This window comes from Phyllostomus discolor, chromosome 4, assembly GCF_004126475.2.
Source record: "Phyllostomus discolor isolate MPI-MPIP mPhyDis1 chromosome 4, mPhyDis1.pri.v3, whole genome shotgun sequence".
Classification (NCBI taxonomy): domain Eukaryota; kingdom Metazoa; phylum Chordata; class Mammalia; order Chiroptera; family Phyllostomidae; genus Phyllostomus; species Phyllostomus discolor.
In genome coordinates this window covers 174,180,146-174,194,921 of record NC_040906.2, presented here as the reverse complement: position 1 = coordinate 174,194,921, position 14,776 = coordinate 174,180,146, and the positions used below count along the sequence as shown (strand labels likewise).

Here is a 14,776-nt window from a genome sequence, read left to right as displayed (position 1 = left end):
CCCAAGGGAGGAGGTTACTGGAAGATGGGGTGCCAGGGCACGTAACCGCCTTCTCATATCGCAGGGCGCGGACATATAGAAGGCAGGAAGGTTGCAACCAGTAGGTCCAACCCAACCTTTCGCCGCCGGCACAGGAAAACGAACCGAGCACACTCCACCAGCCGTGCGCAGTCCCCGCCTCTCGCGCCGCGCACGCCTTATATAAGCGCCCCGGGCCACGCCCCTCAGGCTCCGCCCTCGCCCCGCCCCGCTGCGGTGTAGCTTCGCTCGGAGCCGCTGAGCCTAGGCTCAGCCGGGAACCGAGCCGTAGCCACCGCGGAGCCAGCGTTTCCCCTACCCAGGCCTCAGGCCCAGCCGGCTCGGCTATGGCAGGAGCCGCCGCCGCTGCTGCCTCCGCCGCCGCGGCGAATCTGGCCACCGCGCTCTCCGCTCGTCGCTGAGCAGCCGTTAACCAGCCCACCTCACGCCGGTGCCGCCGCGGCCCAGGCTCCGCACAAGTTTCCGCCGCTGTAGAAGCAGGAGGCGGAGGCGGGGGAGGATTAACGTGGGGAATCGGGCGTCCCCAGTCTATCCGGCACCGTTGCCCGCGATGTGGGGGCGCTTTCTGGTCCCGGAGGCCGGCGGCCGGGACAGCCCGGGCAGAGTCCGCAGCTTCCCAGCGGGTAAGTAACGGGACGGTCCCTGGGCTGGGTCCGGTCGCGGCCGACCTGTGCGCCTCGGATCCCGCCGGCGCTCCCCTCGCTCCCCAGGCCTGGCTTCCCCTAGCAGTCTCTCCGACGCCGCCGCGCGACCGACCACCCGTAGCGTTTCTTCCCGGCGGCCAACACCCGGACTCCGCGGGCTGACATCTGGCGCGCCACGTTCCCGGCCCTGTCCGCCCGCATCGCGGCCCCCCAGCCCCAACTTAAAGCTCTCGGGGTTCTCTTCGAGTTGGGCTTTGTTGTCCATCCGCCTGTCTCTCCTTCGTGCGGTGTGTGGGGGACGTGGGTAACCCGGCTCTCGGGGGCCGGAGCGGGAAGGTCGCTGCGTCCGTGCTGCGGCGGCGGCGGCGCGTCTTGGGGCGCGCCTTGGGGCGCGCCTCTGTGGGCCGCGGTCAGAATTCTGTGCCTACGCCTGCAGCCGCTGCTTTCGGGCGCATTGGGGGGCGGGAGGGGGCTGCTGGTGATGCCAACGCTGCAAGTGACCCCCGAGGGGACTTAAGCCCCCCCACAAACCCGGCCACCTCCCTGCAACCCTCTTCGGAGTTAGGGGATGGAGAGCCAGTTGATCCTTGAACGAGGGTGTTAACCCGTTTGCGATCCTTTTGCCTCTCCCTACCCCCTTCAGGAAAATTTTGGGGTTTACCACCTTGGGTGTAAGAAGGGAGATGTTTGTGTCCGACAGCCATTTCATGCCTGCATCGCTCAGAAGTTGTGTAGGAGCCACCAAATTTGGATAAATCTTACCCTAATTTGAGATGAAAAATAAGGCTAGGGTAGTCGGCGACAAGTTGTTTGATGTTGACAGTTCTTCCAGGCACTTTAATTTTAATTGGATTTTGAACCTTTTTGAGAAGCTGAAAGTTATGTGGACCCTTTATCCAGGAAAAAACGTTATGTGTACATACATTTTTTCCTACTGTTTTCGGTGGTTCTAGAATTCCTATTGAGTAACCTTGTTCCATAAGATGTTTGAGCTCGACTTGTGTAACTGACTTTTTTTGTATACATTTTTCAAAGCTATTTTCAAAACAAAAGCGGAAGCAGCATTTGGAAGTGTTTTTTTTCTTTTTTTTATGGGTAGTATTTTCTGCTATTTAAAAACTATCAGATATAAACTCAGATTGCTAATTACAATGTCAGATAATGCAGTTGCATAACAAATAGAAATTGTGTGTGTATAATATATATTCAAGGTGTACAAGTTGATGTTTTCAGATGTGTACATTGTGAAATGATCTCCAGAATCATATTAGTTAACATAGTCATTGCCTCACAGTTACCTTTTTTTTTGTAGGGTGGGATGGAGTGTGTGGTGAGAACACTTAAGATCTGCCCTCTTAGCAAATTTCAACCTTACAATACAGTATTGTTAACTGTAGTCACCATGCTGTGTATTATATCTAGATATATATATATATTTCAAAACCGTGCTAGATTTGTTAAATAATTTTGTTAAATTGGATCATGCAACACTTTTAGAAATAATAGTAAAAAAATATAAGTAGGGAATTATTTTCTCTAAAGTGTATAGTATTTGCCCTAAGAAGAGGAGACAGTACTTCAGAGGTTTCTGATGCTTAAGCCAAGGAAAATGTATAAAGGACCCATGGACAAGGACAACTGGGTGGGGATTGACTGTGGGAGGGGAGTGGGCTGGGCGGGGGTTGGGGGGGTGCTGGGCTGGAGTGGGAGAATTGGGACAACTGTAATTGAAAAACAATAAAAAAAAATAAGTTTAGTGAGTGAGAAGACATTTCTTTATCCCTAAGCAGCTAGAGGGAGTGGTTTCAATTATCTGTGCATATCAAAAGCCATCTGTAATGGCTTTGTAACTTAACCACTTAAAATTTGTAATATTAACAGGTTTGGAGGAATAATATTATCCGAAAATTGTATCCACTTTTTCATTGTTAGATGTATGAGATAGAAAACATTAGAATGCTCAGACATAAGTAACTGAAGCTTTGAGGCAATAGTGCAGTCTCTAAACCTTTGCTGTGGCAAAGAATATAGTGGAAGAAGACACTTTATAAATACTACTCAAATTTAAGGAATTTGGACAGATTTCTTTACAAAGCATATATTTTATCTTAGCTTTAATAGTGATAAACTGTTGGTAAGTCAGGACATGCCTTTCCAATAAAATATTTTTCAGTTGTATGCTGAAAATTGATTACTTTTATAGTTACAGTGATGAAATTATTTATGTTCATTATTCTCTTCTTGAGTAAACAAATATTTAAAATTATTCTTATTTCATTTAAAAATTATACATTACATGAAAAACTTTGGTTTTTTTTAGCAAGTGAGCAGATGGTGAAGGTCAAGATAATGACCTCTGATTGATTCATGTAGGGATTTTTTCCTTTCTGATAATTTGAAGAAAATTCAAAATACTGTTCAGTATATCTTTTGACTAACTTGAGTGATTTTAGAGCTTTTCTGAAAACAAAGGGAACGAGTATTCTAATTGGATTTATCAGTAATCATTTTGGTCCTTTGAGGGCCAGTGTGAAGACAGACAAGTAAATAATTCTGATATTTAAGAGTTTATCTCAATATGTGGGTAATTCTAGGTGTCCGAAAACTGGTTTGTTTATACAGATACGTAACTAGACTAAAGGGAAAACCAAAGGTAATACAGAACCAGTGTTCTAAAAAACTGGAGGAAATTTTCTTTTTAAAGAAACGGCAGTAATAACAATGTGTGGTTTGGACAATACTATCCTTTGCTTTAGGATTTAATTTTTTTTGGCTTTATCAACAATTTTTCAACTTTATTGAGTAACTATTATAAGTGAGAATAAGGTAAATATTTTCTGATTTCTGTGAATCCCCCCACACTTATTTTTTCTGTTGAGTTGGCAAGGTAATTAGATAGCTAATTTTAAATAGAAATCGTGGTATGTCTTTTAGGCATTTGGTTTTGTGTTTGAGAATACCTTATTACTCAAGATGTATAATGATTTCAAATTTGGATGAATGATGGATATATTTCCTTTAGGGGTTTAAAGTCTGGTATGATATAGTGATATTTTGAATCCTTATACTTAATTGTACTGAATTTGTTCCTTTTTATAAATCATACTTTAAAAATATTTGTATATTCAACCTAAAAATATTTGGAGGTAGGATATGCCAGTTTAAAGTGCACTAAAAGTAAAATGTTACAGAAAACACTTACGTGATCTGAAGAAATGTTACTTGTTCAGTGCCTTGAGCTTTGAAATCTACCTCTTTCTAGTTGATGCATTGCCATAAGGTAATGGTGATGTCATAATGATAGTGGTGGTAACTGGTGCGATTACATCAAATACTGAAATTTTCTGCTGCAGTTCTAATTAGGTGGGCCTAAAAGTACTATGGTAACAATGAAACATAACTCTTTCTCCTAAACTCAACTGGACATGTTCTTTTATAATAGGCATTGGTGGGTGAGGGGTCAGTCTCAACTTTAATGATGACTTTTGTGAAATGAACTTGATTAGTTACTGAAACTATCACTTCTTAGCCTGAATGAAGCTGGTAAAATGAGTCCAGGCAATAAATGGTGAGTTGGCAATCTCTTTTGTTGTGATGTGAATATTTCTGTATGTTGAGAAAGAAAGGCTTTACAGAGTCGTGGTTTTTCTGATAGGATGAAATGTGTTGTATGTATACTCTGAGAAAAAGATGATAATGTGAAGGTTCCTAGGTAGTATTTTATTGAGTGATACCCTAATTACTTTTCTCAAATTGTGCATTAAAAAAATGAAAATGTGCCCTGGCTGGTGTGGCTCAGTGGATTGAATATTAGCCTGTGAGCTGAGGGGTTGCTGGTTTGATTCCTGGTTGGGGCACTTGCCTGGGCTGGGGTAGGTTCCCTTTTGGGGGTATACTGTGGTGGGTGGTGGGGCAGCCCGTTGATGTGTCTCTTGAACATTGCTGATTCTCTCCCTTTTTTTCTCCCTCCCTTCCCCTTTCTCTAAAAGTAAATAAATAAAATCTTTTTTTAAAAATGAAGGATATGGTCATCTACATAATTTCTAGAATTACAATGAGACACTAATTATTGTGACTACTTTAAGGATATTCATATTTTACACTGGCAAAATAATATTCTAAAAAATAGAATTTATTGTATAAGGTCATTTATTTTAAGAACGAAAATGATTGACATAAGAACATCAAATTGTTCTTTATGCTAATATTTTACTTCTACTTTCTATTTTTCTTTAATTAAAAAAAATCCATTGTTGTTACCTAGCATAGTGCTTGGCACATAAGCACTTGGTAAATGTTTGTGAGTCATAGGCATTGTACTGGACTCTAAGGATACATCACTGAACAAGAAAGATAAGGTCCCAGGTCTGCGGAAGTTTACATTCTAGTGGAGATAAACAGTTTACATTCTGTAAATAAACTAACAACAAGATAATTCAGCTAGTGGTAAGTATGACAAAGAAAAGGAAGTAGGGTGAGGTGGGAGAGGGTGTGGAGAGTGGTCTGCTCTGAGTAGGCTGGCCAGGGAAGGCCTGAGGGAGAAGGTAACAGTACTGAGACCTGAATGATGAGAAGCAGCCAGACAAGGGGGGAGGAGTGTTTGGGCTGAGCGGGTACAGAAAAAGTTCTATGACGGGACTTTGGGGAGTTGGAGGAATGTCAGTGCCAGAGAGCCTGGAACATAGTAAGCAGGGATGTGAGGTGATGGGGGCCTGATGATGGAAGGCCATGTACGAAGTTTGGATTCTGTTCTACATGAGGGGAAACTGCCTATGAACGAATGGGGAGATGACTGATCATTGTTCCACGTAGCACCCATTGAGTGCCTACTATGAGACAGACATTGTTTTTTGTACTGGGGGAACAGAGCAGACATTCCTTATCCTTGGTGTTTAAAGATCTTGTCTAGCTTTTTTGGGGGGGAGGGGTAGAGAAATGTGGAGGGATGGGGGAAAGAACAGCAGTGGAGAAGCAGGTTAGTAGGTCATTGCAGTAATGAGGTGAGAGATGATGGCTTGGATTAGAGTGGTTAGATTGGATTTAGAGAGAAGAGAATGGGTTTGGAATATATTTGAGGAATAAAGCTGACTGAATTTATTGATAGTTTGGAGGTGGCAAATGAGGGAAAGGAGAGTCAAAGATAGCATCTCAGTTTTGACTTCAGTAATTGTAATGGATAATGGTATCATTTCATGAGGTGAGGAAAAGAAGTGAAATCAAGGGTTCTATTTTGGCCATGTTGAGTTTGAGATGCTTTTATAGAGGTTCATGTAAGTGTTGAGTAGGAAGTTGGTTATACAAATATTGAGCTCAGCAGGGAGATGGGAGAGGTGGAGGAAGGAATTTTGAGGGTTGCCTGTGTATATTCGGTGTTTAAAGTTGATCATATGGAGAGGGTATGGAGGAGATAGCAGAGGCTATGGATAAGACAGCAGAGGATCAAGCTGTGGGACACAATGTTCTGGTCATTAGGGGAAGAGGAACCATCCAAAGAGATCGAGAAGGAGCAGCCAGTGAGATAAGAGTAAAACCAGAAGAGTGTGGTGTTGCAGAAGAGAGGAGGCTGATGAAGGAGTGATCTCCAAAGTCTCGTTCTTTTGGAGGCCACATGAGATGTCAGAAGAGAATAGATCAACTCAGTGGCCAGTTTCAGTGAGAGACTCTTAAAGATTTAAAACTGGCAGAGATTAGAGATTCTCTAGTGCAGTCATCTTACTTTATTGTGTAGACATTGATGTGTAAGTGCTCAGTAAATGTTGAATGGCTTTCCCTTGCCACTTTTCATACTAGAGTGATCACATGTCTGGGTTTGCTTGGGACGCTCAGCTTTGAAACTAGGGTAAGTGCCTCCTGGGGTGCCTTCCACGGGACAGTGGCTGAGCTTTGACTAGAGGACTGAATAGTGTAAAAGCATTTGAACTAGTGTAAGTTTTTCTTCTCATCTCAATACATTTTCTCAGTCAGAGGACAAAATTTGATATTCAGTTTTATTTCATGTTTTGTCCTAAGAATCTGACTCAAAATAGTACAGGTTTCCCTTGCTATCTGAAAGAAGAGCTAAGAAAAGCAAAGAAGAGCAAAGAAAAGCAAAGAAGTTATAACCATTTATATGGAAAATTTGTTGTGTCCCCAGGCCCTCAAAATAACCTACCAAATCATACCAAATAACATGTAAAACCTAAAATAACGTTAACATGTAGTGGAAGCAGTGCCATTCTCACCGCTCAGGGTGTACATTACCTTTGTGATGGCTTACTGCAGTGTGAACACGGCAAGATGTTTTTGGTTTTTATCTTTTCTTATAAAAGCAAAAACCCTTTCCAGATTTCTGTCTGTTATTAAAAAGAGGTACAGATAGTCCTTGATTTATTAAGATGGGTTATGTCCCAATGTAAAGCCAGCATAAATTGAAAATATTTTAAGTTCAAAATGCATTTAATACACCTAACATCATAGCTCAGACTAGGCTAAACATGCTAGAACACTTACATTAGCCTAAAGTTGGGCAAAGTCATACAACACAAAGCTTTTTTATAATGAATTGTGGGATATTTCATGTATTTATTATGTAGATTGCTTTTTCACCATCGTAAAGTCAAAATTGTAGTTGAACCATTGTAAGTGGAGTACTGTCTGTACTAATGTAGGTCTTTCGTAAAAGCAAGTGGCATAAAGCAAACTTTTGAAAAGCAGGGGATGCCCATACTTTTATAATTATGTTTGCTTCTTTTGTAATAAATTGTTTTAAGGCTTCACTAAGTAATGCTAATAATTTAAGTTAATAAGAGTTCAGGTTTAAAGAGAATGAATCTAAGGTCAGGAACTTGTTTTATGTCCTCTTTACATAGATGTCTAGAAGTAAATTCAATTGGTTTATTGTTGCTGCATTTCGGTACTGAAGTTCAGAGTTCTGAAATGAACTATAGTTTTTATTTATCCTTCCTGGAAGATAATTAGATAAAGATTTGGACTACATTTCATACAAAGTTTAAAGTTTTTTAGGGGGTGGTTATATCACTCTTGTGGAGGTGGAGATTGTGTGTTTATTGATCATTAGAAATACATAGTGTCTTGGCATGCCATTACTGAAGTTTTCCCAAGCATTTTCATTAATACTAAGCATTCCATTTCATTTTAGGAATAATGTACTGAAAAGTTTGACTAGAACTTCAGTTCTTTAATATTGGGGAGATATTTATAAATTTCCTCAACTTATTTTCTAGTGTTAGTTTTAAAACAGTCTAGAATAAATTGAAATTTAGACTACTGTTTGTCCTTATGTACAAATATTAACTTAAAATGTATCAAAGATCTAAATATAACACCTGATAAATAAAGCATCCTTCGATAGATGATTGCATAAGGATGATGTGGTACATACTCCTATATACAATGGAATACTACCCAGCTTTAAGAAAGGATGAAATACTGGCATTTGTGACAACATGGATGGATATTGAGAATATGCTAAGCAAAATAAGTCAGACAGAAAGTCAAGAACTATATGATCTACTCATATATGGGATATACAACTGAAAGCAACAAATGAGCAAACAAACAAAAACTCTTAGACATGGATGACATTGTGGTGGTTCCAGAGGTAAGGGGGTTGGGGAGGTAGTTAATGGTACAGAGGGTCGAATATATGGTGACGGAAGATGATTTGATTTCGGCGGTGAGCACACAGTGCAATACACAGGTGATGTATCACGGAATTGTTCACTGAAAACATACAAGTATAGTTTTATTAACCAGTGTCACCCAAATAAATTTAATAAAAACTAAAATTTTGTTTTAGTTTTGACTGTAAATATATTGTGTAGATCAGTTAAATTCCTAATGTCAGAAAATAAAACAGGTGATTGAGAAAAACTTAGCCTACTCTGCTTTCTTTGGAGGTCAATGGGTACATATATAAAAGTAACATATATTAGGTCTAACAACGTTGTTATTTAGGAAAATTTATTTTCATTTTCTCCTGGGTGCTGATAGTCCTTTGTTTTGGCATAATTTGCTGCCATGTAGCACATTTTCTCTATTAGTTGATATTATGAAATAGTTACAGTCAAATGCAAAGGTAAACCCTTCTGGAATACCACTTAGTATACTCCCTTATGCTTCTGGTGATTTTATTAAAAATTTAATAGTTATTACTATACCTTATTTTGCAGTTTATAAACACACAAAAGCTATGAGAAATTAAATTAAATACAAGGTCCTCATTCCACATAACTACCGAAATACTCTTTGAACACAGCATTTCATGTAACCAGATGATAGTACTCTTTGGCTTGTCACACGCAGAGATCAACAGGCATGTAATTTTCTCATAGGAGGGGATAGTTTTATCTCTGTTGGCTGCTACCTTAACCCTCTTGAGTTCCTTATTTCATATAATGAGTACTTGGTGAATATTTATTGGTTTAAATTCATACTTTTACTGTGAAAGGTGAACCACTTATTTACTCATCTGATCATTGTTCTTAATTGAAGTAATTTAAACCTCAGCCAGAACTGAACTTAGTTTAAAGCTCTTTCTTGTTATACTAGAATTGAAAATAAGAAAATTCAGAATTGCATCTGAAGAATATAGTTTTATACTTTTGTTGTAATGTTTTTAAAATTACAGTAGTTAATGAATGAACTTCCATTTTTTTTTAAAGATTTTATTTATTCATTTTTAGAGAGGGAAGGGAAGGAGATAGAGAGAGAGAGAAACATCAATGTGTGGTTGCTGGGGGCCGTGGCCTGCAACCCAGGCATATGCCCTGACTGGGAATCGAACCTGCGACACTTTGGTTCGCAGCCCGAGCTCAATCCACTGAGCTACGCCAGCCAGGGCTTAGTTTTTTTTTTTTAATTTAGAAAGCAAAGAATACTAGCTGTTGATAATTTATAATTCAGTTTAAATTCTTAAATGCAAGAAAGCCAATTCCCGTTTCATTGAGATATAATTGATACATAACATTGTTTAAGGCGTACAATATAATGACTTGATATGTCTATGTTACAAAATTATTAGTATAGTAAGTTTAGTTAACAAACATCACCAGACATAGTTATAAGTTTTTCTTATGATGAGAACCTTTAGGATTTACTCTTAGCAGCTTTCGAATATGTAATACAGTATTGTTAACTATAGTCACCATGCTGTAAATTAATCCTCAGAATTTATAACTGGAAGTTTATACTTTCTGACCACGTTTACCCATTTCCCACATCCCTTGCCCTTGGCAACCACCAGTCTGTTCTCTGTTTTCATGAAATCGTGTTTTGTTTTTTTTTTAAGATTTCACATTTAGTGTGCTCATACGGTATTTGTCTCTGTCTGGCATAGTTAACTTCACGTAATGTCCTCAAGTTCCATCCATATTGTCCCAAATGGCAGGATTTCCTTTTTTGTGGCTGAATAATATTCCGTTGTATGCAAACACCATATTTTCTTTATCCATTCATCCATTGATGGAAACTTGGGTTGTTTCCATGTTATGGCTGTTGTAAATAATGCAGCAAAACATGGGTGAGATATCTTTTTGAGGTACTGATTTTGTTAAATATACTCTGAAGTGGGGATTGCTGGATCATATATATGGTAGTTCTATTCTTAGGTTTTTTTGGAAAAAAAGAGCCTCCTCACCTGAGGATATGTTTATTGGTTTCAGAAAGAGGACGGGATGGGGGAGAAAGAAATAGATACATTAATGTGAAAGAGAAACATTGACTGGTTGCTTCCCGTATATGCCCTGACTGGGGTTGAACCCACAACTTAGGCATGTGTTCTGACTGGGAATCGAACCATTTGATGTATTGGGGATGATGCTCCAGCTAACTGAGCAACCCGGCTGGGGTTGCTCCTCAAGAAACTAAACATAGTTTCTTGAGGAGCCTTCATGCTATTTTCCACTATGGCTATATTAGTTTACAGTTCTACCAACAATGTGCAAGGATTTTCTTTTCTCTACATCCTTTCCACTATTCCTTACTACATTTTCATAATAGCCATTCTGACAAGCATGAGGTGATGTCTTATTGTGGTTTTGATTTGCATTTCTCTGATGATTAGTGATACTGAGCACCTTTCATGTACCTGATGACTATTTGTGTGTTTTTGAAAAAAATATCTGTTCAGCACCTCTGCCCAAATTTTAATCAAATTTTTTTTTGTTCTTTTGCTATTGTGAGTTCCATATGTGTTTTTTGGATATTAGCCCCTTATCAGATATGTAATTTACAGGTATTTTCTCCCATTCCATAGGTTGCCTTTTCATTTTTTGATTTTTTTTTTTCTGTGCAGAAACTTTTTAGTGTGAAACTTGTTTATCTTTGGTTTTGGTAACAAATTAAAAAAAAATTATTGTCAAGACTGATGGCAAGGAGCTTTACTTCCTGTGTTTTCTTTTAGGATTTTCATGGTTTCAGGTCTGATGTTCAAGTCTGTACTCCATTTTGAGTTGATTTTTGTGTGTGGTGTAAGACAGGGTTTCAGTTTCATTCTTTTGCATGTGGCTATTTTCCTAGCACATTGCATTGGAGAGACTATCCTTTCTCCATTGTATATTCTTGGTACCTTTGTAGTAAGTTAATTGACCACTATGTATGGGTTTATTTCTGGGCCCTTTGTTTTGTTCCATTGCTCTGTGTCTATTTTTATGCCTGGCACTTTTTAAAAATATCTTTCCAGATTCATTTAATTATCAGAATAATGCTATAAAATAGGTACTATAATTTTTTCTCCTTTTACATATGGAGTAACTGAGGCACAGATTGGTTAAGTGATTTAGTTACTCAAGAACTCATTACTAATAAGTGCTGATACAGAACTTGAACCCAGGCAGTCTGATTTCACAGTCCACAGTCTTTTCCACTGAGCTGTTCTATTAACTATATAATAAAAGAAAATTATTAAGACTATTGAGTCAGTTACTCCAGAGAGAAACAGTACTGAAATGGAATGGAGAACTAAGGTAAAGAAAGTAGATTTCACTATATTAAGTTTCTTCCATCTTAGTTGGATATTCTCCAGTGTTGTACAGGATTTCCTGGGTTTTTTTGGTAGTTACCATTAATATAAATATTTAAAAATGTGTTTTAATGTTATGTTAAATTTTTTATTACTTTTTTTTGTCTTTTGACCCTACTAGACATTGTTTTTCCCATATTTATTAAGAATTTTGGTCATAAACTCCTTAAACCATTTATAATTATTGGCATATTTTTAGCTGCTTTGGAAATATTTACTGATCTTTAAATAGATACTTACTTAAAAGCGTACTAGCTCAAAGGATAGTTTAAAATCTCTTGGATTTAAAAACCAACAACAACCAAGAAAAACCCTTGCCTTCTTTTAAATGGAAGAATATTTTTTAGATCTAATTATAAGTCTTACAAAGTTTTAATTTTATACCATGGACATTTATTGGGTACTCAGTGGTAATAATGACTACATTTATTGAGACCCTGCCTAACTATGCAGCTCTGTGTTAGAGACTAAAAAAAGAAAAAAAAAGTTGTCTTTCAGTTTTCCCAGTTTGGTTTTGGAGAAGAAAGTCATACACACATGGGTTAATTTAATTTAGTGAATGCTGTTACAGAATTTTGAATGATATATTGGGAGAGCACATAGTAGTAGTCATTTAATGCCTACTGGAGTCATTTAATTTCTGGAGGAATCAGAAAACATTTAGAGCAAGTTAATTCTGTACTTGAACTCTCAAAGACGGGTAGAGAAGGGAAATAGCTTGGAGTCACCAAAGAACCTAATCTGTTTAGAGGCAGTGATTAGGTTTGTGTGGCTGGAGAAATTGTAGGAGAGCTGGAATGGGGGAGGTAGGAGTTGCAAAGTATTAGAAAATGAAGCTGTTAATTGGTAAAGAACTTTGCCAAACTTAATGCGTTTGAGTTTTATTTAAAGTGTGGTAAGGAACCCACAGACCTATGTAAGCAGGAGAATGACATAAATATATTTGATTTTAAGAAGAGAATGCTGATAGTAGGGTAGAGGCTGGCTCTGGTAGAGTTAGTCCAGGAGGAGATCTTTGCAGCAATCCAGACAAAAGGTATGATCTGTGACTGGGGGTGGAGGGAGGTGATCTCACTCAATCAGTGCTTCTGAGATGGACTGAATGGGTTTAGAAGCTGATTTAGATGTGTGAGTCAGTGAAGAGATTTGTTGTTTTGTATTCTCTGGATTTATTCTTTTTAAGTTGTACATTAATTTCTATTGATGGTAGAATCAGGCAGTTGGAGGCTACTGTTCTGAACTTCATGTAGAAGTACTGTGTACTTGCTAATATTTCAAAGATATTAAAATGAGAGATACAGGCACCCTATGTAATATAAGTGTTAATGTGCTTTGGATAGTTTCTGTTTTGTTCCGTTCTCTTGTGTTTAAAAAGGTTGCTCTCAATCTACTGAATGGGAGAGAACCTGCATTTTGAAAAACACTGCAATTTGTACTCATTATTTGTAGTATATATTCAGCTTTTAATGTAAAAGTGTAAATCTGCTTTGTCAGTGGTCCTATTTTTATTTTCTTTTGGTTTAGAGTTGTCATTAAAAATGAGATTGGTTGCTATTCTAAGTGTAGTTACAGTTATACTTAAAAAGCTTCAGAAAGAAAATAAAATACAATAGATTACTTCTTTTCTGATGTAATCTTTCAATATTTTCAGCATGAAGTTTTAAAATGAGTTATCCTTGGGCATTCAGTAGTCTGTGTGAAAGAATTGAAATTGATATTAAAAATGTAAAATACTGCCTTCCAAAGAAGTTCGAATGTATGCTGTCTTGGGATCTTCGCTATTCTTACTGAAATGCTCTTTGTTCTAGAGATAACTGGTTTTATACAATTATTCAGTTGCTTTAATATGATAGGACCTAGGTAAGACTATAATTGTCAGAGATCACTGAACCTTATTTTTTATAAGTGCACAGCACATATCACCCTGACCAGTGTGGCTCAGCTGGTTGGAGTATCGTCGCCTGAACTGAATGTCATGGGTTCAATTTCCAGTCAGAGCATACACCCAGGTTGTGGGTTCGATCCCTGGTCAGGGTGTGTATGAGAGAGAAGGAAACCAATTGATGTTTCTCTGTCACATCAATGTTTCTTTTTCTCTCTTTCCCTTGTTTTTCCTCATCCTGTCTCCCCTCTCCTTTCTGTAAAAGCAATGAAAAAATACCCTCTAGTGAGGATCAAAAAAAAAAAAAAGTATGTAGCACATATCTAGAAATTAAGTAGTTCTCATTTCAGTAGCATAGTCATAACTATTGTGTTAGAAATTTTTCCTTATTATATCACCTGGCAAGCATATTTTATGGCTAGTTCTTACTGCTTTGTGATTCTGGATTGACTTCAATAGAGACAAGACATATTCTCAGAGTGAACACATTCAATCTAAAATAAAGGTTGGAATGTTATTTTATTTATGGCATTTGTTAATTATTGCCAGTATTCTAGGTACATAAAATATATTGGATCTTTTTTTATTTTTAAAGAAGCATATTTAAGCAGTGGAATATGAGTAGAGAACTCATGGGCATGGACAATACGGGGAGTGACTGTGGGATTGAGGGGGGACGGGATTGAGGTGAGCAGGGGGAAAGTGTGGGACAACTATAACTGAATAACAATAAATTTTAAAAAAATCCATGAAATAAAAAGGGAAACTCCTTCAAAATATGAATAGAAAAAGAAAAAAGTTAAATGCAAAATGTGCAAATAAATTTTATTTCTTGGCTCTGAAAAAAAAGAAGCATATATAAAGGTTAGGACAAATCTGAGTTCAAGCTGGAGGGGGTCAAATTATATAGATAATTCTGTCATTTTATTATGTTATTGTCATTTTGGGAAATCTGAATGGTTTTGCTTCCTGTAAAGGAAACGTTTAGTAAAAATAAGATCATTTGGCAAAAATAAGTTACCAGAAAAATAAAAGCATGAAGATCATAGTAGAGAAAACTACCATTTAGAGAAAACTACTTAGTACTATTTCGTTATATTTCTTTCCAGTTGCTCTGTGCATTCTTTGTTTGTTTGAATCTTTAGTGTGTGGTGGCTGCAACACTAAGATCTGGAACACATGGTCCTTGAG

At 38.0% G+C, this 14,776-nt stretch overlaps 1 protein-coding gene across 2 annotated transcripts in view; it reads left to right on the top strand.

Moving 5' to 3' along the window:
- The first annotated feature begins 244 nt into the window (after positions 1-244).
- The window catches only part of CEP85L (centrosomal protein 85 like), a 132,475-nt gene continuing 117,943 nt past the window's right edge, over positions 245-14,776 (top strand). The window contains exon 1 of one of the 2 annotated variants that reach the window (XM_028509322.2): positions 245-662. In XM_028509322.2, the coding sequence (XP_028365123.1) occupies positions 590-662 (73 nt within the window). In that variant the 5' untranslated portion in view covers positions 245-589. The remainder of the gene's footprint in view (positions 663-14,776) is intronic. The other variant, XM_036024621.1, reaches the window with a different exon arrangement.